The following is a 24,842-nucleotide window of genomic DNA, read 5'->3' as shown; positions in this document are numbered from 1 at the left end:
CTTATTTGCTGCTAAAACTTTATCATTTATTGGCAACGGCTGATATTTTGATACCTGGATGGGTAAACTCGTGTACACTCTCGAATGCATAGTCTCCGATCAGCAGGTCATCATGTCTTAAACACGAGCTTTGATTGGACCGTAAACTTCGTTTTTTCTACCACTACGTTAGTCCAAGCAACCCACTGTACGCCGGCGCCTACTGACGCTCTCTTATTGTTGAGTGGTGTGAGTTGTTGGTAATTTTCTTTAATTTGCGAGCGCACATTTTTTTCCTTCTGTTCCACTTTATTTCGTTAGAATTTATTTCTGGTTTGAAACCTACGTTTGTTCGGATGCTGATTGAAGTCTTTTGGGGATTGTAATTCGAGGTTCTATTGGTTGCTATTTTTAATGTAACTGAGGCTACAAAGCAACCCCACCGCTTGCCCTCTGCCACATTAAAAGGCCGCTGGTGAGTTCTTTGGAAAATAATGTTGCGGCCCCGAGCGCATTAATTGTGATTATTGTTGCTTAGTAAACGCCATAGCTTAATGAAATCCATTATTATCACATCTGCGAACAAGCAGAGGGAGTAAGCAAAAACATTTTACTAGTTATACATTTCACATTCAGTTGAAAGTCTTCCAAATTAGTCACTGGTATTACAGTTACTACCGTACGTTTGGTTGCTATGGGTAAGGCCAACTACTACTAAGCCAACTACTAAGCCAATACCATTGCCATCAGCACTTACACGAATCTGGGGGAAAATTCGAAGCTTATCGAACAAGCTGTCCTGTGGCAAACCAGCTTTAATACCAAAAACATTCTTTCTTTCTCTTGGTCAAGCCCCAAGTAATACGGCTACCTTAAAATGCCACATGTGTAGTATTAAACTTAAATGATATTTAGTGCGTTGCTGAATGCACCTTTGTAAAGATGCTTACTTCCGTATTATGAGCTAAAATTGTGGGTATAGGCCTCCTCATAGGCGCTGCAAATCCTTTAGTCCTTGGCACTGCCAAGCAGACATGGCGCGCGTGTTTATGGCGTTGAGTAGGCAATAAATGCTCACTTAGTTAATGAGTTTTCCGTTGGGGCATGTAAGTAATTGTGGTACAAGTATTACATTCTTTACGTAAAACACGCGCACACACATGCACAAACACCCTTGCACATATACCCATGTATGTGTGTATTTTTGTCGGCCTTTCTTCCTGATTACCAAATTTGAGTTGGGTTTTGTTTTCCATTTTATTGGGATTGTTGTTGTTTTTTCGGCTTATGTGATGATGGCATTTCGGTGTTAATGGAAAATTATGAAGTTACAAATATTTTGCGCCTTTGCGGCACTCGAAGTTCGTGTTTGATATTTGTGTGTGACAGCAACGGCATAGGAGCATTTACAGTATTAAAGTTCATAAGGGGCCAATAAAGTTCTTCGGTGACCTAAATAAGCATAATATTTGGATTGTTGAAATTTAGTAAAATATGTTGTGAAAATTTTGTTTATTAAATTCTGTTGTCACAAAGGAATTCTAAACTAATTAAATCTGAAAACCATCGGCTTCTGATTAGTTTGAGGAGAGGAATGGAAACGTAGCACGTCCGCTATGTTCTACTCAGTGCTACAAAAAAGAATGGGGTAAAAGTACTTGGAAAGTGACGCTATTTTTCTGGTAAGTCTTGTCGAGTAAAATCAGCATCGAAATATAAAATTTGTCAAACATCCCCCAAAACAATCTTTAGATTTTTTGTTTTGCTGGGATGACCCCGTGGAGAGGAAACTCTCATGAGTACTGCCATAGCGGCATACCAGTATGCGCGACTTGTAGCCTCGCAGCTACACCTACGTCCTAAACAACTCTCCACTATCTACCACTCGCACCGCGGAACTGCCAAAAAGGTATTACGTCATGGGACTGGTTAGATCAAAGACTCCCAGTTATTGCTGACACCTACGAAACTCCGCGCGTCTTAGATCGTTTTGAATGTGTCTTGCATGCACGCAGATTCTCCTTCAGTTATTAGCTGATTTCAGCATAAAACCCCTAATATTTTTTTCGTTTACACTTTTGAAGGTTTCGGAAGCATAACGTGGGCATTGGAAGAATACCTGATCAATATCTTTTTTCTGCTTCGTGGAGATGACCAAATCTATGAAGCAGTTTTCTATCAAATCAAGAAGCGCATTAAAAAAAGCTTGAGAACCCTGCTGTCCTTTCTTCCGACGTCTGTTGCAATTCTGCTTATCCAGGGGCATCAAATGGAAAAAGACACTTTTATTGTAAACCTTCATTGACTTTCAATTCTTTTTGCCTTTAGATGATTCTTTTTATCGGTTGTGTTAATAAAGGGTCTTTCGAAAGACGCGCCTAGATGTTGTTTTACAATAAAACATGTTGGTTGGTTGGTTAAAGTGGTGATTCTTCCAGAATCCAACTAGCGCTTTCGCGCCATTTTGTTGCCACATCCTCTTTGCCAACTTGTTTAACGGTTTTTTACAGCATAACTATATCCGGTCTGTGCGGTTAAGGAACCTTATTAGGTTGTTAACGTCTAAGCCAGATAGTTGTTCGAGATTCTCGAACAGTGGTTGGCCCAGGGTTAACATTCTGTCCTTCCATAGGGCAGGGCATTCACAGAGGAAATGGAAGATTGTCTCCTTTTTCTCCGGTTGTTTACAACTGTGACAGTATGTATTGTGAGGGATACCCATTTTGGCTGCTTGTTCTCCGATAGACCAAAAGCCAGTTATGACTGCCGTTAGTCTCCAGGCGTCCCGACGTAACTTTATGGTTTTCACTCAAGATGGTGAGGCTATTTCTACTTTGTTCCACCACTTTGGAGGTTGTTGTGCCTGGATTGCAGCTTGGCTATCCGAGAGAATAGCGATATTACCCTTAAAAGAGAAATCTGCGATTAGTAGCCTGCAAGCTTCCCCAATCGCCAGTACTTCCGCCTGGAAGACACTGCTGGTATTAGGGAGACGCATAGATTTCTCAGTTTTAAGTATGTGAGAATATATACCAGCTCCAACACCGCAGCCCATTTTACTTCCATCCGTATAGACTGTAGTGTCGAAGTTGTTTAGAGAGAATCCCTTATTCCATTTTCCTTAGTTGGAAAGAGAGTGGCAAAATTCCTATCGAAAGTTACCGTCGGGACGATGTAGTTAGTTCTCACCGAGATTAACTGAGTTTGTCGCTATAATAGACTAGCATGACCATAAGTTTTTTCTCTCCAGCGACCCGCTTCGTTTAACCTAAATGCACTCATGGTTGCCGTCTTCTTAATATGTAGGTCTATTGGAATAACGTGTGTCAGTGCATTGAGAGCCTCTCTAGGACATGATCTGATTGCACCGACCGTTATTGCACATGCTGATCTTTGTATTCTGCCGAGTAGTTTGGTATTGTACTCTCTCCCTAGAGCCTTCCGCCAAACTACCGAACCATACGATAGAATAGGTCGTATAACCGTCTTTTACAGCCATAATGTATGCTTAGGTTGAAGACCCCATCTTCTTCCAAGCATACGTTTACAGGCATATAAAGCAATTTCTGCCTTCCTTACCCGTTCTTCAACATTTAATTTCCAGCTTAGTTTGGAGTCCAGAATTACCCCTAAGTACTTTGCGCTGGGTGATAGTGAGAGAGTTTGCCCGTTAATATTTGGTAGGGTAAAAGGTGGTACCTTATATCTGGTGGTGAAAAGCATAAGCTCTGTTTTACGTGGGTTTAAACCTAGGCCACAGCCTGTGGCCCAAGAGTTAAGCTCGCCTAATGCCCTTTGGATGATCCCACTGATCGTACTAGGACACAGTCCTGACGCCATTAACACCACATCATCAGCGTACGCCACCGCTTTTACCCCACCTCTATTAAGTTTTATTAAGACTTTGCTAATAACGCATAACCAGAGAAGTGGAGACAGTACTCCCCCCTGTGGGGTGCCTCTGTGGACATTCTTGGTTATACTGATATTACCCATATTAGCTTTGATGATCCTGGTTTCTAGCATAGAGATGACCCAATTACTGATGCAATTGTCCACCTCTAAGTCTATCAACGCCCGTTGGATCGCATCTGTACTAACATTGTTAAAGGCGCCTTCTATATCCAAGAATGCCGCCATGGTATAATGTTTGTTCTCTAGAGAGCCCTCTATTGTTCGGATTACCTCGTGAAGCGCTGTCTCCGTAGATTTGCCTTTAAGGTACGCATGTTGTGCAGTAGATATACCAGAGCTCTCCAAAGAGCTTCTAAGATATATATCCAAAAGTCTTTCAAAGGTTTTTAACAGGAAAGACGAAAGACTGATTGGCCTATAGTCCTTCGCTGATTCATGTCCCCTCCTGCCTATTTTTGGAATGAAGACGACCTTGACTAATTTCCAACTATCTGGAATTTGACCTAGGTTTAAACACGCTTTAAAAATTTCCTCTAGCCATGGTAGGATACAGTCCAAGGTTTCCTGTAACATCTTTGGGATGATCCCATCAGGCCCCTGAGATTTAAAAGGTGAAAAAGATTTAACTGCCCATGCAACTTTCTCCTTTGTAATTATTTCTTTTGCAAGGTGCTGTGGATTATGTTGGCTCCGCCTGATACTTCCCTCCCACTTTCGTGGACGCTGCACCCCGGGAAATGCGTGTTTAGCAGAAGTTCTAGCGATTCCTCTGTCGTAGCTGTCCAAGTACCATCAGGTTTCTTGACCCAAGAAGCCATTGAATAATCTTTGGACAGAACACGGCTAAGCCTGGCAGAATCCCTGGTTGATTCGATTGACGAACAGAATTCGCTCCAGCTCTCTTTCTTGGCGGCCCTAATTGCCTTCTTGTACTGCCTCCGACTCTCTTTGTACAATTGCCAATTTCCTGTCGAGTAGCTGAGGTTAAACGTTGATCTAGATTTTTCCCTTAGTTTTGAGAGCTCAATGCTCCACCAAGGGGGATGGGATTTTTTACTAAATTTTATGGGGCAGGACGTTTTGTAGGCCCTACTAAATGCCTTCTCCAGTGTTGTGACCCTACTCTCAAGGTTTTCGGTGAGAGTGATTTTGTGGATGGGAATCTCTCCTATCCTTTTATTGACTATGTTTCTGAATCTTTTCCAGTTGGTTCTTAGTGGATTTCTATACGGTAAGGGCGGATCAACATTAAGATCCAGATCGTACAGGATCCAGCTGTGATCCGAAAAAGACCTTTTATCAGAGACCTTCCAATTGTCTAACCTTACTGAGCTGTTTTCAGACATTAGGGTAACATCGATCACTTCCTCCCATCCCCTGAAGTACTCCGTACTTGGAAAGGTGAAAGTGGGAGTGTTACCCCTGTTACATACCGACAAGTTAGTGTTAATTATGAAATCATAAAGAGACTCACCTCGGTCGTTTGTTTCGGAGCTTCCCCATAGAGCATGCCTTGCATTGGCATCGCATCCGAGAAGCAGGGTTTTGTTCGGGTTTTCCTGCACAAGTTTACAAGCCTCCTCAGGCGGTGCTGGTCTTTCATGTGCCATGTATATAGAGGCAAGCGTAATTCTGACTCCGTCAGTGGCTTCCACCTCAACAGCCGTCACTTCCTGTGAACTATACAATGGAATTAAAAATGTGTTTAAATGTTTTTTAGCTACAATACATGTTCTGGGATTACCTTCTATCCGTTTATAGTAGATATTGTAGGTTTTCCCAGTGAACCCTTTCACCTCTGTGCTCCGCACCCAGGGTTCCTGAATTAGTGCGATGTCCACGTCCTCCTCCGCCAGGAGAACGGTTAGGTTGTCCGTTGTACACCGTGAATGCTGCAGATTGATTTGGACAACCTTTAAACCCATGTTTACTGGTTTCCTTTTTCGGACTCGGTGTCATCTAGCTGCATGCCAGTCAGCAGTTCGTTGGCACCATCGACCTCATCCTGCTCCTCTTTCGGGTTTGCAGAACGGAATATCTTCAGCTGGGTCTTCCTGATCCCAAACTGAAGTTTGTTTCCCACTTTCTCCAGTGGTTCCAAACTCTCTTCTGTAATTAGAAGGAGGAATGATCTGCTGTGCCTTTGCGGAGCCTCCGCTTTGATGATCGACCAATCGGTCATCGGCACCGAGCGATTATGCGCCTGAAGGTAGGGGATTAGTTGATTGGCATCAAACTCCATGTTTGGTACCCAGATGCGAGCCCTCGGCCTTCGTGGAATCTCGCTAGCCGGAATTAGCTTGAGTTGCAAGCCTTCCCAACTGTTCTGGATTTTACCAATCACGTTTGTCAAGAAATGCAGTGAGAATTGGTCATCGCATTTAATGAAACGGTAGCCGCGGACTACCTCCACCGAGTCGAAACTTGGTGTTTGGCCCTTCGGGTTCGCCATGACATGGTCAACGACTATGTGAGACAACCGTGCCTCAATCTCTGACCATTTGTCAAGCAATGGTTTTCCGCGGTTAGAGGTTTCGTCTACCAATGCCATTTGGAGATGGTCCCGTGCCACCTTACTAAATCGTTTGATAGGTTTGGAGGCAACTGCACCCTGATCCGATATATTGTGCTTCTTTGTTACCTTCCCAGTTTCGTCATGCGAGCGGTTTCGTTTTTTGGCATCTGTCCTGTTGGCGGCTTGGAATGCCAAGTATTCATCAACCACCTTTTGGCATCTTGCCTTGTCGGTCTCATCTTTGGGATGAACTTTACCTTCGGTCTTGTTTTTCTGAATCCTCCCAAGGATAGCGAGAGATCTCTGGTAAAGTTTATACCTCGAGGGACCTTTATTGCCACGCTTTTGCCCCATGGCTTTAGCGGATGTTGTTGGTTCATTTATAGTTGTTGGCGTACTGTGGCCCACAGCTTTGCCCTCAACCGTTTCTTGGCTGGAGGCCAAGAGCTCATCCTCTGAGGGTGACCCCGTCATCCTCAGTTCGTCCTTGCTCGTACGTCTTGTCCAATTGTCTGACTGTTTTTTAAGTGCGTCCGTCACTTCCTCCTGTCTGTCTGTTTGCTTGTCCTGTAGGTCTGTCCGCATGTTTGGTTTTTTATCAGTCCGTGCTGTCGATGCGTCAGTATGTTTTCCCGTCACTTTTTCCGTTTGTTCCGTGTTTGTTTCCCCGTCATCCGAATTTTTGAGTTTTTGTTTTTTTCATTTCAACTGGTTCGTACGGTCACCTGACCCGCCGAGGGAGCTGCGCATGTCGCCATGCGCGGTGACCAAAGAGGATAGTGGGGAAATATCCGGTCGACCATGGCAGCGCCCCATACCATGGCAAGGCCACCGTTACAACCGGAGGCGGCCTGATATCAGGAGGGCTCCGTACGAAGACAGCCTTATTTAGTCCCCCGGCTGCCAAACCCACCCAATAGGCGCGGGTCGCATCACAGCTTGGGTTGAGGGAGTTTTTTTAACGAAGCTTACGTCTTCGACCTGTGTGGTTCGCAGGAGACCTACTCTCCTACCTTCCATATCTGGGAGGCGTTCCTCTATCCACCACCTGGGGACGCGCCCTATAGGGATAACAGGTTCCTCCAAGGGATAAAACATGTACACATTTAGATTTTTTACGGCTCTTAGCAGCTATAACTGAAAAATGGCCCTAGTTAAATGTCCACCATGAGCATCAGGTCTGCAGGTAAATTCCGCCAAACAGTGGATTCATTAAGGCCTAATTGCTGAGAACCTCGGGCTCGCGATGTTGAATGTTTTTCAGCAACACTTTGCGCTACATCAGCAATATTCTCAACAGAACGTCTAGTTTTTGGTCTGTCAGTTCGTTTTCTATCCTCGCCACTCTCAATGACCACCGCTACTGAAACCTGGGAAACCCACCCACCAAGAGATAACTCGCTTTTCCCCAGCAGTGAAGACTCTACAAGTCCTTCTACTCCCACTCTACACGAAAAATCTGACCCAGCCACACATCAGCATGGATTCCAAAGAGTGTACAGTATCACCACAGCACTCACCGCCATTAATACTCAAATTAACCGCGGGCTTAACAAAAACCGCCCCTGCGAGAGGACTATCCCAGTAGTGCTGGACCTGAAGAAAGCTTTCGATACAGCAGGCCAATCCACGCTACTAGATGGCACTATACAAGTAACCATCCCTCCGGGCCTGAATAGGTAGTCACAAACTATTTGGGTGATGGGCATTCGTCAGTCATCTTTCGAGACCAAAACTCAAAACAGTTTTGGTCCTTGCCCTATCAGTGTCCTATCACCACAGCTTTTCAACCTCTACATATCGAAGCTCTTCCAGCCACCAGAGCGTGCCTCACTGGTCTTCTATGCAGACAATTGTTCGATAATGGCGTCGGGCAATGACATCGATGGCCTATGCTGATGATAAGTGAATGATTACCTCACCAGCCTTGTACGCTTTTCCACTAAGACTAGAAACTAGAATTAAAGGTCAAAGTCGATGACACACCAATACCGACAGTTACTTTCGATAGTTTGATCTCCTTTTCTGCGCACACAACTGAAATTGCTACTAAAGTCTAACAATTAAATCGCTTGACGGCAGTACTTGGTGCAAAGACAAAGCACAACATTTAAAGCAATTGACAGGCCGGTTCTGGACTATGCTGCGCCTGTCTGGTCACGTGGAACTAGTGAATCGCAGTAGATTAAGCTTCAGATATGTCCAAATACTGCAATCAGGACAGCCTCGCTATGCCTCCTGATGTCCCTCCTACAACACCTATATAATGAGTTTCTCACCTCGATATTTTTTCAGCAATCTTTGAATTATCAGCTCATTCGGAGCATTATTTTCACTATCAAAAATCACGAATTTTGCGATACGGCTCTCTTGAAGATCGACCATTTTCATAATAAGTTTCAATAATTTATTAATTTTAAATCTATTTCACATTCTATCGTGTAAAATTGTACATCTGTCTACTTGACAAATTTCAAAGATGACATAAATAGAGTACCGTCTAGGAATTATTCTCTACTGACATCTAGGTACCACTTTTGAAAGACCGTTTATTAAAAGTTAATTTCTCGCCTTCCACTAACCAATTTTAGATAGATACATACATACGAGGATGTGTTCAAAAAGTATCGCGAATTTTGAGTTTTCGCAGGTTGCGTATATTCGAATTTCGATATTTTTGTGGCGATATGTTGGTACTCATGTCTCTCACTCATGCCGACGAGTTCGGCCGTTTGAATGTTCAGTTAATTGTTGACAGCTGCTTTGCTTGCACGTGTTTCGGCTCGTCTTCGATTTTTACCTATACAAAAAGATGGTTCAAAGAACCTGTATCAAATTCCGAATGTTGACTGTGTCATACGGAGAAGCTATTTTGGACCAAAGCAACGTTTATCGGTGGTACAAAATGTTCTCAGAAGGCCGAGAAGATGTGAACGATAAAAAGCGTACCGGACGCCCGAGCACTTCAATAGCAGGCGAAAAAAATGATGAAGTGAAGAAAATGGTATTGGCCAATCGTAGAATCACCGTTAGAGAAGTTGCTGAGGGCTAGACATATCGATTGGCTTGTGAATGTGCAATTCGATTTTTTTAATGATTTGGGCATGAGACGGGTAGCCGCAAAATTCGTACCAAAACTGCTCAATTTCGACCAAAAGCAGCATCGCATGAACATTGCTAATGAGATGTTGGACTCTGTCCGCGATGACCCAAATTTGCTCCAGAAGGTCATAACTAGTGACGAATCGTGGATTTATGGTTATGACGTAGAAACTAAGCTCAATCATCTCAATGGAAGCTGCCACACGAACCAAGACCGAAAAAAGCGCGCCAAGTTCGGTCGAATACAAAAGTTTTGCTTACCGTTTTCTTCGATTGCCGGGGCGTTGTGCATCATTAGTTCTAGCCACAGGGTAAAACGGTCAATAAGGAATATTACCTGCAAGTTATGCGTAATTTGCGCTAAGCAATCCGCCAAAACGCCCGGATTTGTGGAAGAACAAAAATGGGCTCTTGCATGACGATAACGGCCCTACTCACACATCGTTGCTTGTGCGCGACTTTTTGGCCAAAAACAACACACTAATGATGCCACAGCCACCGTATTCCCCAGATTTGGCCCCCTGTGACTTTTTCTTGTTCCCGAAACTGAAAGGACCACGCTACGCTACGATTGACGAAATAAATACGGCATCGAAGGAGGAGCCGAACAAGATTAAAAAAAAATGATTTTTTTAAGTGCTTCGAAGATTGGAAAAAACTTTGGCACAAGTGCATAATATCTCATGGGGATTACTTTGAAGGGGACAAAATAGATATTAATGAATAAATAAATAATTTTTGAAAAAAAAAACAAAAAATTCGCGATACTTTTTGAGCAGACCTCGTACATAGATACATACACACATATCTGGCTAGGCATATCGTACGCCCCTCAGGCCGCTGGCTACATCTTTTCTCACTTCTGCCTGGTCTCACTGCAGTCGTCCCCTAATGAACGGCTTAACTCACTACCTGCTTTATCTGCATTTCGTGGCGTCAATGTCATCATCGCCTCGTCGTCGTCAATTTTTGTGGCACGCCTGCTTTTTCGACATTTTCACTATGTATTTCGAAATAGAAATTTTAAAAATTTCTTCTTCGTTGTTTGACGCCGTTTTTCGCACTGCATTTGTTTTTTCAATATCGTCATACTGCCGCAAGCGCGTTGAAATTAGTTAACAGTTTCTGCTGTGACCATTTTTGCCTCGATTGATATATGTTTTTGGCTACTAAATTTTTGGACAAGTGCGTCCGCTTGCATGAATTTCATGGCTTTTACGATAATTCGCTTCGTTGCTGCCACACAAAGCAAGCAACAACGGCTATGAATACAACAAAAAAACGTCAGCGCTCAGCACTTTCCACTTGTCGTACAGGTGGCGGTTGTTTTTTGCTTTTTATTTTTTATTTTTTATTTTCAGTTTTTATTTTTAGCTGTCGCTTTTTGTTTTTTTTTGGTTTGTCGAATGTTGTTGGGTTTTTGGTGTGTGTTAGGGCACGGGGAAGGTGGAAAGTAGCTGAATTGACGTTAATGAATGCAGTAAATAAATTTCGTAAATTTGCTGCGGCCATATTTCGCTTGAGGAATTGAAAAATTTGAAAATAAGAAATGGAAAAAAACAGGTCTATTATAAAAGCGCAACAACGCAGAACTGTGCCCCACATCTCTGCACGTTGCATAGACGCAGTTGGTTAGTGCGATGAATTAACATAATAAAATCGAGAAATATATATATGTACGTTGTGTATATATAGGTATGTGTGTATACATATGTATGTGTGTATGTGAAGTATGTGTGTTTGACCTAATATTTATACGTTACACGTCAGGCACGTTTTTTTTTATTAGCTTAGTTTAGGTGTTTATTGCTGATTTACACTATTTTTGTTGTTGGCTTACAACATTATTTTATTAAAATTTTTCCTACATAAAAATGTTCCGGGATGAAGATAGGGTTTTCGTTCGTGTTATGTAACCTTCATTGCTTCAGTTATGCCAACTTTAATTAGACGAAATTGAGCTGTCTGAAGCGGATATATTTGTACCTAGTTTAAGCTTAAAAGTTCGAAGCCATTAGAAATTGTGTTTTTATGACGCAAGCCATGGATTTATGTGAGATTTTGTTAATTTGGTTCATTGAAAGTGATCGCGAATTAACCAGTACTGGGCGCTAGCACTGTTAAGAGAATTTGTGAAGGCGTAGACTTCAAATACTTTTATACTATCGCTCTTTTTACTACCGCAAATTAGATAAAACCATAAGCTCTCTGATCTGCGTTTACACGACAGTCGGTTCGACCGTACCGGATCGACCTGGCTTTATATCCGGTCAAGTACTGTCACTCCCTTCTGCTGATTGTAAGTAATTGAAAAAGAAAATTGAGAGAGGAACTTTGGCTCTCACGTCACTTGGAGGCTCGACAGCCTTATTCTGCTCGATCATTTCCAATTAGTATTGGTTAAGATAGCAACGAAGTGTCATTCGTTGATTTTTTCATACTTGTATATCACCAACACAATCTCAGTTTTTTTGTAAACACACCTCAAGTGACATCAGCCAATCAGCTGATTTTGTCAAATCTGCTCAGAGCCAAATAACGGTCTGTTAAAGAGCTCACCTTTGAAATCTTTTCACCACGAATCAAGTCGTTGCTGAGTTGAGATCCGATTAGGCATAAGAAGAATGTGTGAAATTATTTCAGCAAAATTTGATCAGCTGACCTGCTTTCGCGAAGCTAAGATTTGGGTAAGTTTGAAATATCTGTGGATTTTAGACAAAATTGCTTAAATTCACCTATCGCCTATTATTTGTTAATTACTATATTGTTGAGTTTTAATATACAGGGTGATCCATCTAACATTAGGAATCCGAACAATAGATTTTTTGACTTTGACATTTTAAATAGCATCGATATGCGTTATGTCAGAATTTTAGTTTATGGGTAGAAATTGAGTTGAAAAATGTTACGGAAATTTACTTGAACAATTTTATAAAATATTAAAAATATTCGAAAATCAAAAAATCCGTGGAAGTAATGATGCCAATTGGACGCCTAGGAGCTGCGTTTCGACTCCAGTAGGCAATCTTTGTGGCCAACTTAAGAATAAATATCAGGCAACTCACTTAGAAGCTATTCGGGAATTGAGAAATGAAATCAAATTTGCTATTCGAGGGAAAAGTGCCGAAACTCACGTAGATTCATAGGAAAATTGGGTTGGTAGAATGACCAACTGTACAGCCGATGGCAAGTGTTTTTTTTTTCATTCCATTATTTTCTCGGTAGATGGTTGTAGTGATCGATATCTCGTAAAGTATCGAACAAACAATTTAAAGTTTATACTCGTTGCTATTTGACACTAAAAAAATTCGATTGCTGTTTTTTGTTTCTTTCAGTGAGTTGTGAGTTACAGGGTGTTAACGATGGAAGTCAACAAACAGAAAATTCGATACATTTTACAGTTTTTCTTTAGCAAAGGTGGAAATGGAAGCCAGGCAGCTGGAATTGTGAATGGTGTTTATGATGCTGATACTGTAAGAGCTAAGTTCGTGTAATTTTAGCGTCGCCGATCCCGTTCAGGCATTTCTGATGTTAAAGAAAATGTCGATACTGTCAAAAATGTCGATAAAATCACAGAAATAATCGAAGTTGACCGACAAGTTAGTATTCGTAGCCAAAAACTACTAAGTACTGCAAAATCTATGTTGTTCAAAATTCCAACGATCCGCGCATATTTTTACACACATAAATACTTTTGTTTCGGAAATTTGCTTCAACTAAGTAATAACTAGTGTTAGTATTTCCCTCTAAAAGATTTTCATCAATCAAAATCGTGCCACGGAAAATTTTCCATTATTAAACATAATTTATTTTATCTGCGAATGATATCTCCTCACCCACCCCCAAAGAGATTAAGCAATCATTTTACAAAATCGATACAACTCCCCTAGCGATAACGATCAGATAACCTCATGGCCCACTAAATAGTCATTAATAACGGTAATGGTTACAGGCATATCTGCATTTTTTGTATTCCACATTTCCACAAAAGAATTAACTGCTGGGGGCGGATGTGTGGTTGCCCTGAGCGAGCCGCTTTTATGCTGCCCGTCGCACAAATCGGGCTTTTAACCTCGACACATACTCGAATACATTTTAATACCTGCCCATTCTAGTTGCATATATTTCACTAACGTTTTCTTTTCACCTTTCTTTATACTTTATCGTCCGCAACGCATTTATTACTTTCAGGGCTATTTCTCTTTTTGTGGGTTTACGCTTTGTTGCGTCTATTTGTCTTTTAAATTTTTTCGTTTTGGTTTTGTATTGTCCACCAATTGTCGGCCTAATGATAAATTCAACGAAGCACCTTATGATATATCTACACATACAAATATACACACACGTATTTACACATACAAACATACACACACGCATGCACGCACGCACTTATCCTGTGAAAAGCGACAAATGTCAAGATTTTTCGCTCTACGTAGTTCGCTTCATTTCCTTTGAGGCACCTTTATAGTTACTGTTAGTTAGTTGGAGTTACTGTTGCTATGATTTATATTTTTTTGGTTTTTTCTTTCTTTCTGCTATTCATATTTTTATTGTTGTTGTATTGCTGTTGCTATAAGGGTGGCGGCAAATCGAGCCCTCCCCCACATTGTGCACTGTATCTTATGATTAATGGGCGTAGGTGTCGCACTTGACCAAGACGAACGAGCAGTAGGTCAGAGGATAGTCCCGTTTGCCATAGCGCCTGAATGTATGCAAGCTATTTTTGTAACATTTTGCTGTTTCGTAAACTTGTTGTCAACCGGCGGTGTATATTTGTTTGCTTTTTAATTTTTTGATTCGTTATGTAGTCTTGCCGCCTACTCTTGGCTCTTAAAAAATGTACGTATGCATGCATGTATGCATGTATGTGTGTATGCTTGTATGTGTGCATGTATTTATGCTTGTTGCCCGATGACAGCAACGAAATTGGCAGGCGGGCAATTTTTTCGTTGCTGTTGTTTAGGTTTGTTGGTCGGTGTGTTTGTTTGGCGAAAGTTAAATCACTTCGATTGCTAATTCACATTGTTGGTTTAACAAAGACTGCTTTTCTATTGGCTGTAGTTTTTGTTATTCTTTCTTGGCGTCATTAGTTGTTGGCGCATTGTAAGCTATTACTTATGCACATTACATTTCGTGTTTTTGTTGCATTGTTGTTATATTGATATTATCGCATAGGCTGACACTGTGCCAAAAAAGAGGTACTGGGTTTATTTTATAATTTTAACTTATTTTTCATTGCTGCTGGAAATGCGTCAAAATGGAAACGATGATTTTAGAACTAAGAATATTACGAAATAATAATTTTTCAATTTCTTTTTATACAAAAAAAAGGTTGTCTGTAAAGTCGGTTTACTGACGATAGTTTAACGTGACAACGTCATAAGAAAATACTGATGTAATGGTTGCAATTTTCAAAACAAAATTTTAATTTTATTTGTTTAATAGATATTTTGTATGGGTATAGAGAAGGACGTAAATGGAATCGCAATGGAATTGATCAAGTTACATTTACACAAACGTGAAAAATCACGAATCATTTATCAAATTCTTGAAAGATATGCTCAATTTCGATTGTGCATCAGACGTTAATAAGTCAACAACACTAAGAGCCCACTTAATCTATTTGACGTTTTCAAGACACATTACACTCGACACACTCTCTTTCATTTCCTACTTTTCCTATAATCGTCCTGTTCTCAACAGAGAAATGGTTCACTACCATGCACACAGGAAGAAGGCATATGCAAATACAAATATGTGAATTTATATACATATGCGTATATACATACATACATATATATGATCACTCAAGTAGGAGAGAGCCAGATGTCGAACGTTGCCGAACGCGGGCCGATTGTGCTCTTTGTCGATCGTTCCGCGCTCTCGCTTGCAGTTCAAGCAAGGTAACGACGCATGAGCAAGATAACGACGAATGAGCAAGATAACGACGATAGAGCAAGATAACGACGCATTTTTTCGTGCGTACAGCCGGCTAAATCGAATTATAAGACGTTATCACGTTTAAATTATTGTAATTCATTGAAAATTCATTATAAAAAAATTCATTGAAATTTAGCGAAAATTTATTGCTTTTACGATAACTTCAAAATATGGGAGTTGTATGAAAAGTGCGTGCGACAGAGAGATGACACTACTGGTGCATATAGAGGTAAGTTCGTAGCATCTTTTGGAAGAACACACACCAAATTTCTTTGTGTTTGTCATTCGTTTAAATCGAAAAAGTCGAGTGATTTTCAAACAATTGAAAAATGGAAGACCAAAAAAAAATTGTTTACTTTACATACAAAATTTTGAAAATTAAAAATAATGGAGAGAACATAATTACATAAAATTAAACTAATAAGAAAATAAGAATTTGCGTTTTATTTTTAAAAAATAAAAAAATTTCTAATAGGACTATGAATAAGTTCCTTGCGGTTTTACAACAGATGGCGTAACTTGATTATTATTCCATCGATCCACATTTCCAAACATTCATTGGAGAGCTACTGTCGTAAGGCACAAACGTCAGTATAAGTTTTTTATTTGAAGCGTAAACAACAATATTTTTACCACACTTGAAAATGTCGAATTTCGTGCCAAATAATGTGTTTTTGCGGGGAATTCTTCTTCATTATTTTAATATGAAGAAAAAAGCAGCCGAAAGTCATCGTATCTTGGTGGAAGTTTATGGTGAGCATGCTCTAGCTGAGCGAACGTGCCAGAAGTGGTTTGCACGCTTTAAAAGTGGTGATTTTGGCTTGGAAGACGAAGAACGCGAGGGTGCGCCGCCAAAGTTCATGGATACCGAATTGGAGGAATTGCTCGATCAAGATCCGGCTCAAACGCAAGAAGAGGTTGCAAAAACTTTGGGAGTTGATCAATCAACCATTTCCAAACGTTTAAAAGCCATGGGAATGATCCGAAAGGTAGGCCATTGGGTGCCGTATGAATTGAAGCCAAGAGACGTTGAACGCCGTTTTATGGCATGCGAACAACTGCTTCAACGGCACAAAAGAAAGGGTTTTTTGCATCGAATTGTGACTGGCGATGAAAAGTGGGTCCATTACGACAATCCAAAACGTCGGGCAACGTATGGATACCCTGGCCATGCTTCAACATCGACGTCGGCGCAGAATATTCATGGCCTGAAGGTTATGCTGTGTATCTGGTGGGACCAGCTGGGTGTTGTGTATTATGAGCTACTGAAACCGAATGAAACGATTACGGGGGATGTCTACCGACGACAATTGATGCGTTTGAGCCGAGCACTGCGAGAAAAACGGCCGCAATACGCCGATAGACACGACAAAGTTATTTTGCAACATGACAATGCTCGGCCACATGTTGCACAAGTGGTCAAAACATACTTAGAAACGCTCAAATGGGATGTCCTACCCCACCCGCCGTATAGTCCAGACCTTGCGCCATCCGATTACTATCTCTTCCGATCGATGCAACATGGCCTGGCTGACCAGCACTTCCGTAATTACGATGAAGTCAAAAAATGGATCGATTCGTGGATTGCGGCAAAACCGACCGAATTTTTCACAAAGGGAATCCGTGAATTGCCAGAAAGATGGGAAAAAGTAGTAGCAAGCGATGGACAATACTTTGAATATTAAATTTGTAACCATTTTACGTCAATAAAGTTTCAAATTTCGAAAAAAACCGCACGAACTTATTCATAGTCCTATTAACAAAATAAAAATATAAAAAATTTAAACAATTAAACCAATAAAATTATTTTTAAAAACTTTAAAGAATAATGTTTTAAGGCAGACATATGAAAGAGTAAAATTGCAATAATTTACGTAAGCTGAAATAAGGTATTTACAGTTCAACAGCTAACGTCGAAAACGATGGCATCCTCGTGTACGGTAGTCGGTAGATGATATTACACAATTAGCATTTCACCCGAAACATAATTGTGCAACCATTTATGCAGACAACCAATGCAAAAACCAATGTAGACATGGCGAGATTTCTCGATACATGCACCTACCAACACACTCAGCCATGTGCATGTGTGCGCTATAAGGATATCCAGGGCAAACACGTCAGACACAAATTCATCGCGTATAGTTGTAGGCAGTGAATATGAATTCTGGCGCACAGTTGAACGGGAAATGGAAATATAATAAGCTTACCGCAAGTCCACGTGACATCAACTCGACAAATTATATAAATTTTTTCCACAACAACGCATATAAGCGCCACCAAGGATATTAAGTATATTAGTGGCATAATACTGCTTGTTGCAGATCTGTGTGCCTGCTGTGTTTGCTTGTCACGTGTATTTGCGTACAGCTACATGCGCAGAAAATGCTACACTCGATTCAACACTACTGTGGGGAGTTTGCAATGGGACCGCGTAGATATGTTTTCTGCACCAACAAATACTCACTCTTACTTTTCAAGTGAGCAACACTTTGTGCGAAGCAATACAGATGCTAATGAATAAATCAAATATAAGCGAGGCCGCGATTCCCTAGAAATCCAACCTGTCTCGCCAGATACGCCCATCAAGCTTAAGCGCTTGTACAATCAAAGTTGGACTACTGCACCAACCACTTCTGCGTGTTGTACTTTTCCCCGTTTCTTACCTGCTGCTCGCCTTTTATTGCCTAGCTTTTCCACCTCGGCATCGTAGTTATGTCCTTTCAAGGTTGCGAAATTAATTTTCCGCGCGTGTCGAAGCATAAATAAGCAGTCTTGCACGCCTAGTTGACTATTTTCAGCTGCTTCATTACACTCTGCATGGCCTTATGTTTTCTAGTTTACTTAGATTGTTTGACTTATGTGCGCGTATCATGGAGGCCTACCGGCTGCCTTCCATCTGAGTTGCTGCCTTTTACTATCAATGTGTGTTTACCAGCTAACCTATACTCTTTCCCAATGATGTCGCCGCAAAATCGACTCATTTGTGGGCTCGATAAGGTTTTGGCAATAGTTTGGTTGAAAGAAGCAGTCTGACGAGTGGGTATATATGTTATGTGTGTATGTATACGAGTATGTCTGCCCAAACCTCTCTCCAGCATTAAAACATTTGCCCTGTGTGTTTGCTGCATTTTCCTCTGTGGACGGAGTGAGGTTTTGTAGTTTAATAAAGTTGCCCTTTTCACCTTTACGTGCATAGATAAGATACTACTGAACCAGTCTGAAGCCTCTTAAAATTAGAGCAAATGGCATGCCAAACCCAAATCCAGTATTTTGGTTGTTAAGAAGCGTCCTTCAAGCACTCTAATTCTCTAACTGATCTGCCAAAAAGTTTTATTTTAATAGGCATTTAAAAGAGACCCCTTCGAGCATTTTTATGAAAGTGGGAAAAAGAGCTCCGTTTTTTGTGCGAAAGGCACAACACTTAAATAAAAAAAAACCTTCAAAAGTATTATAGGGGCTCTTCACGATGTCATAGAAACTCTGGTTGCCGCTGAAACCCAAGATTTAAATTTCGACGATTCGTGGATGAAGGTGCGAGAACTTGAAGGTACTAGAGGCAAAAAATGATAGATTACCAGGTTTGACCTTCAGTTACGGTGAAAAACAAAATTGTAAGAGTAACTACGTTGGCTGGGTCATGTCGTCCGAATGGATACAAACACTCTGGCTCTGAAAGTATTCGATGCGATACCAGCTGGTGGTAGCAGAGGAAGAGGAAGGCCTCCTTTGCGTTGGAAAGATCAGGTGGAGAAGGACTTGACTTCACTTGGAGTGTCCAACTGGCGCTGGTTAGCACGAGAAAGGAACGACTGGCGCGCTTTGTTAAACTCGGCCAAAATCGCGTAAGCGGTTATCGCGCCAATTAAGAAGGGGAAGAGTAACTTCGACTGCCACGTCACTGGGTATTTGGCAGAGGAATTGTACTATGGTGAAAAAGAAAATTGTGAGGGAAGTTCGGCGGCCATGTAACATGGCAACCGAAATCTGCACCATCATTTCACATATTTCTCATATATTTCACATATTTCACACACTCGTCCATTCAGTCATTGTTCAGACGGCAATGAAGGGACATTGTGTTGATTTTTTTTGTATATCACCAATAGAATCGCAGTTTTTTCGTGAAAAAATTGCTGGACCGGGGTTACGTCAACCAATCAGATGATTCTTTTAAATTCACTGAGAGCCGCTTAACGGTTTGATATTGGCCACACCTTCTGATTTCTTTTTCACCATGCTAGGGACTTTCAAATACTAAAGATCAATGATCAGCAATCTGAAAGAGTTTCGGATTCATCGCAACACACTAAAGTCCAAGAAACAGTCGAAAGGCAATGAAATTCTACTGGTGAATCGAAGTCGATGAAAGCCAAGACGGGTCTGTTGGTCAATAAAGATATGGCGACAGTTTTTCTTACTGTATAAAAATTAAGATTATGAAAAGAATTAGTACCAGCTCATATTTTTTGGACTGTTGGATCCATTCGTCGTCGGCTTGAAGTACAAACGTATGCATTTGGCGATTCCGCAGCCGCATTGGCAGAATTACTTGAGCTAGGATACGAATAACTCGCTCATCTAAAGTATCCTTTAGATTTAATCCTCTGCGATTGTTTTCCATTTCGAAGTTTCAAAATAATGGTTTGGCGATAATAGTTTTGTGTCGCATGAAAACGTCATCGAAAAAAAACCAACCTTTTTTATGAGTCACGAGAAATCATATTATTTTGAGAGCATCAAGGCATATGAAAAAAGTGGGATGAAGTGAGTCAAGTTAAAAGGAGACCCGGTCTAATAATAAAATAATTTTCATTAATCTACTACCAATCCACGTTTACAGATAAGTTTGCAATGAAGATCTATGCCACACTGATTTTATTTTTTAATTCTAAAGATTACCAGCCGCGGATTTTTTCGAATAAGTCGAGCACAGAAAACAAACTATGAGACATATCACGCTGAAATTTGCCATGTAAGCTTATAACAGTCCTACCAAAAAACAAAAAATGTATTTTTGTCATATGTCATCCGCGGACCGTTTTATTGATACCGTCTCGTTCGTATTTGAGCAGAAGATACTAAATATACTTGAGCAGTTTTTGCTGTGGTTAGTAGCTTACACCACAACTTTCGCCCCATTAACCAGTCCCATTTACAGTCCTACCAAAAAACAAAAAAATTATTTTTGTCATATGTCATCCGCGGACCGTTTTATTGATACCGTCTCGTTCATATTTGAGTAGAAGATATATCGTGGGCTTACCAAGAATAAATAAAGGGTATTTTTTAAGAACTTGAAAACTTAAAATGATAATACAAAACAGATATATTGTTGGAATGTAGATAATTGCATGGCACTTATTTTTTAAATATGATATCCGGCATATGCCCGCTGCGGCTACGAGTTATTTGGTTCATTCGATCAACCCAATTGTTGACTACTTTTTCTAATAAATCTGAATAATAATCATAAATGCGATGGAAACGATGGTCATTTGGCTTCAATTCTTGCCGAGTTGTATTTCATAGACATATCCTTACGTAAAATTTTCCACGTAGTCGCAGGAGAAAAATCAACAATTGAGAACGACGACAAATCGACATTTGTGGGCCTTCTTGCACACTTTGCTTTATGAGCTTCGTGAAAATTTGTTTTTTCCAAAGTAAATCTCCACAATTTGGCGCTTACACCCTTTTTGGGTGTTTAGCCGAGATCTTCCTCCTATTTGTGGCGAGCGTCTTGATATTTTTCCATAAACGGAACCTACCTACAGTTTTAAGTCGACTCCGAATGGCAGATATTTGCTTTGGGGAGCTTTTTCATGGCAGAAATACACTCGGAGGTTTGCCATTGCCTGCCGAGGGCCGACAGCTGTTAGAACAAACTTTTTTTCATTTTGGTGTTTCACGGAGATTCGAACCAATGTACTCCGGATTGCGAACAGTAGTCACGCACCAACTCATTCGGCTAAGATGGCCGAATTCTTATGTCACTTTTTCCATTTTAGTTAGAATAAAATTTGAAAGCATATTGAAATAATTTCACAAACTCGAATAAGTTAAGTAATAATTTTTGGTAAATATTCAAATATTCAAAATATATGTAATTTTGCATTTCTGGCATTCACCTTCTTTTGATTTTATTAATAAAGCGCCGCAGCTTGGCAGCTTAACCAAATGTGTTGCTCTCCTAATTTATTACGTTTACGCAAAACCTCAAAGTTATTACGACAAATTGTGCCATCAGTGAGCAAGCAAATACGCACACAGATTTACTAGAAGTTTCAATATTTTATAAACCATAAAATTACAAGCATCGCACAGCTTATTGAGTAAATTAGATTTTGGCGTACATTGAAAAGGATTTTCATCTCGTAAAATACAATCGCGTCAAATTAATCAGAGCACAGCAGCAGCAACAACGCAGGCGGCAAGTGACGGTTTGGCGGTTTGGCAAGTCTCGCAACTCATTTCGCGCTTTTCGTTTTTTAACGTTTTTCTCTAATATCACCGAAAATTTACGAGCATAGCCTTGGCTTAGAGGTGACTTGTGTACTCGTTCTTTGCATTTTCATTATCTGCAGTTAAGCTTTTCGAGCAACATATCCTTCGCAAGCGCTTGCGGCTTCAACTCCCTCGCATTAGCTTTCAAATTTAACGCTGAATTGCATAAAAATTTCATGCGGCTTAAATGCTTTTGATGTTACGCGCTGTGATGCGTTTTGTTGTTATTGCTTTTGATATATGTGGCTCTTTTAGTTGGCTGGTGTTTCCTGTTTGATGTCTCATAAGTCAAATTATTTATATCTAAGTTGCCGCAAACTCTACAGCGCTAACTTGTCAGCGTTACAAAACTTCATCAACCTAATCCTCGCAATACACCAGTCTATTACTTCCTTTCTTCCTCTTCCTATTCCTCACTCCCTCCCGCTTTATCCTTACCCAAAACTTTTGCAGCGGTTTTGTCACTTTTTTGTGCTGCTTCCCTAGTTTGATATGGTTGAGTTGCTTGTGTGGCTGCGAGGCAACCTGGCTGGTAGGAGGGACTAGTCATAAAAATAAAACATAAAAAGTTGCTAGATTTGGCTGGTTTCTTTATAATGGCAGACATTAAATATCTATTTACAGCGATTCCGCGTGAAGTGGCTCTGACAGCTAGATCATCGGCTAAAAATGTAGTCAAAAAGTTTGTAAGGTTTTTCTTTCTTTACAGTTGTTGCAGTGGCACTAAAGTGTGTACTATAATTTTAATGACCGTCTACTAAATCTTTGAATGTTTGAAATCCGAGATGACAAGTTACTTCCTTGATATCTGTAATGGGCGATAAAGAAAACGATCAATGGAAATTGATTAAGGTACATACATACATACACTTCTGTTCACTAGACATTTCTGGTACTCATTCATTTACTTTCCTTACAGCTCTTCTTCTGAACTCTTTAAGATTAGTACGAAACCTGGTTTCTGAAGTGGGCGCTGTATTGGGGGGCCAGAGTATGAGACTTTTATTTGAAGGTAATAGGAAAGTGCTTGACTATAAGCCTGGTTGTCATTGGATTGATTCAGAGTTCGTTGTGCGTTATGGACTTGAAATATCAAAAGAAAAAGTTTGTTCTAATAGCGATCGAACCTTGGCAGGCAATTTGAGAGCTCCGAGTGGACTTTTGTTATCAAAAATTTTCTATAAGAACCAGTTGCTAAGCAGCATAAAAGTGTAGGTTTCTTCATTTGCGGGGACATATTAAGGCGCTTATCTTATCTGCTAAGGACTCAACTCGACTTGAGCAATCCTCAGCGATGGTGCATGAAGCCGTGTCTGGATTTGAATAGTAAGAAACGTTTTCATTGATCATTGATCATTGATCGATGCGTCAGTATATTTCTAACACATCCCTCACCATTTCTAATATTCAACTAAAAGGTGAGCCGATACCTCTAAATTAATCAGCCTTTATAAGAAATCAAAATAAATTCAGTATTAATTAACTAAATTTAATTGAAAAAAAAAAAATAGATCTTAATACAGTGAAATCAAGCTGGCTGGGTAAAAATAGAAGGCTTCTTGTGGGAAATTAAGGCTTATCTGCTCAAGTAGAACTGGACAGTCGATGATGCCATTGGTAACACTGAAAATAAACAAAACTGAAAGACTGTTCTTCTCTGTTGAAAGAATAAAATTAACGTAAATACTGAAGGAAAATTTCGTATGGAATAAACCTCCAAGATCCTTCAACTCTGTTACGCTTTGTATAGGGTGATCGATTTAGAGGTAGTGGATTTTGAATTGAAATAAAGGAATGAAACTTTATGACCATGACCTTTATTTTTTAAAGAGAATACCTTAAAAATCTTGGCCGCAACTCGCGAATAACTTTAATAACATTGGCTTCCAATGCCTTAATCGAAACTGGACTTAGAAGACTTTACACACCCTTACAAGTAAAAGTTCAAATTGTGATATTACACGATCTTGGTGGCCAATCGGTCCTAGGCGGGAGATAAACTGCTCACCGAAACGGCGACGCAGTAAATCCGTTGTTTCACGGGCTGTATAGCAAGTAGCGCCGTGTTGTTGAAACCAAATATTGTGGAGTTCAGGGCCTTCAATTTCCGGCATCAAAAAGTCGTGTATCATTGCGCGAAAGCGTTCGCCATTCACTGTTACATTGGCGCCAGCCTCGTCTTTGAAGAAATATGGGCCAATAATTCCTCCAGCCCATAGGTCGCACCAAACGTTGGCTATCTGTGGATATAATGGCTATTCTTGAATGGCTTTGGGTTGCTCTTCAGCCCAAATATGTCGATTTTCGCAATAAAATTGAAGAATTTGTAAACGTTGTTGAGGCGTAGGTCTTTCCATGATGAAATGCCAATAAACACTGAACAAAATTATGTATTTAGTTTGACAGTAGTCGCGTGATCTGTCAAAACCACCCTACTGGAAAAGTACCTCTATCTGAGCAACTACTTTAGTTGCCAAATTTGGATTGTTTTGCTTTACATACATTTTTGTCAAGTCTGTTAGATAATTTGTACTGCAGATTACTACAAAAAAAAAAAAAAATAATAATAATAAAATGCCTAAACCGCGGGTATGTTCCAATTATACACCCATAAAGCAGAATTAGGTTCGTGTACCAGTGTGAATTGATACTTTTTCTCCAATGAAGTTTATGAAAACAAAACAACTGCACAGTCTGCGGCTAGGCCTGACAAGGTCATAACCTAATATTTTTTTATATTCCAGATAAAAGTTTTTCAGTTATTCACTGCGAATGCAGATATGCTCTTCTCTATTTCCTTCCTCCATTTTAGTCGCCGGCCACTATTTTCCATAGCTCAGCTTCGTTAAACTTTTAAATTGGAACTGTGAAAACTCCACCTTCA

At 40.3% G+C, this 24,842-nt stretch overlaps 1 protein-coding gene and 1 long non-coding RNA gene across 2 annotated transcripts; one reads left to right on the top strand and one right to left on the bottom strand.

Annotated features, from left to right (window-relative positions):
- Positions 1-5,821: 5,821 nt before the first annotated feature.
- On the bottom strand, positions 5,822-6,994 carry LOC129242235 (uncharacterized). The gene has a single exon (XM_054878791.1). It carries the CDS (start codon positions 6,992-6,994, stop codon positions 5,822-5,824), a length of 1,173 nt encoding a protein of 390 aa, XP_054734766.1.
- A 14,486-nt stretch (positions 6,995-21,480) lies between these two features.
- LOC129241747 (uncharacterized) lies at positions 21,481-23,744 on the top strand. Its single transcript, XR_008582157.1, has 4 exons — positions 21,481-21,530; positions 22,668-22,810; positions 22,878-23,376; positions 23,470-23,744. It is a non-coding gene; the product is annotated as an uncharacterized LOC129241747 (long non-coding RNA).
- Positions 23,745-24,842: the final 1,098 nt, after the last annotated feature.

This window comes from Anastrepha obliqua, chromosome 3 (assembly GCF_027943255.1).
Source record: "Anastrepha obliqua isolate idAnaObli1 chromosome 3, idAnaObli1_1.0, whole genome shotgun sequence".
Classification (NCBI taxonomy): domain Eukaryota; kingdom Metazoa; phylum Arthropoda; class Insecta; order Diptera; family Tephritidae; genus Anastrepha; species Anastrepha obliqua.
This window is presented reverse-complemented; position numbering and strand designations above follow the sequence as displayed.

Bases quoted from the DNA above. Each gene is read 5' to 3' on its own strand.
- LOC129242235 (XM_054878791.1), bottom strand. From the start codon at position 6,994: ATGCGGACAGACCTACAGGACAAGCAAACAGACAGACAGGAGGAAGTG.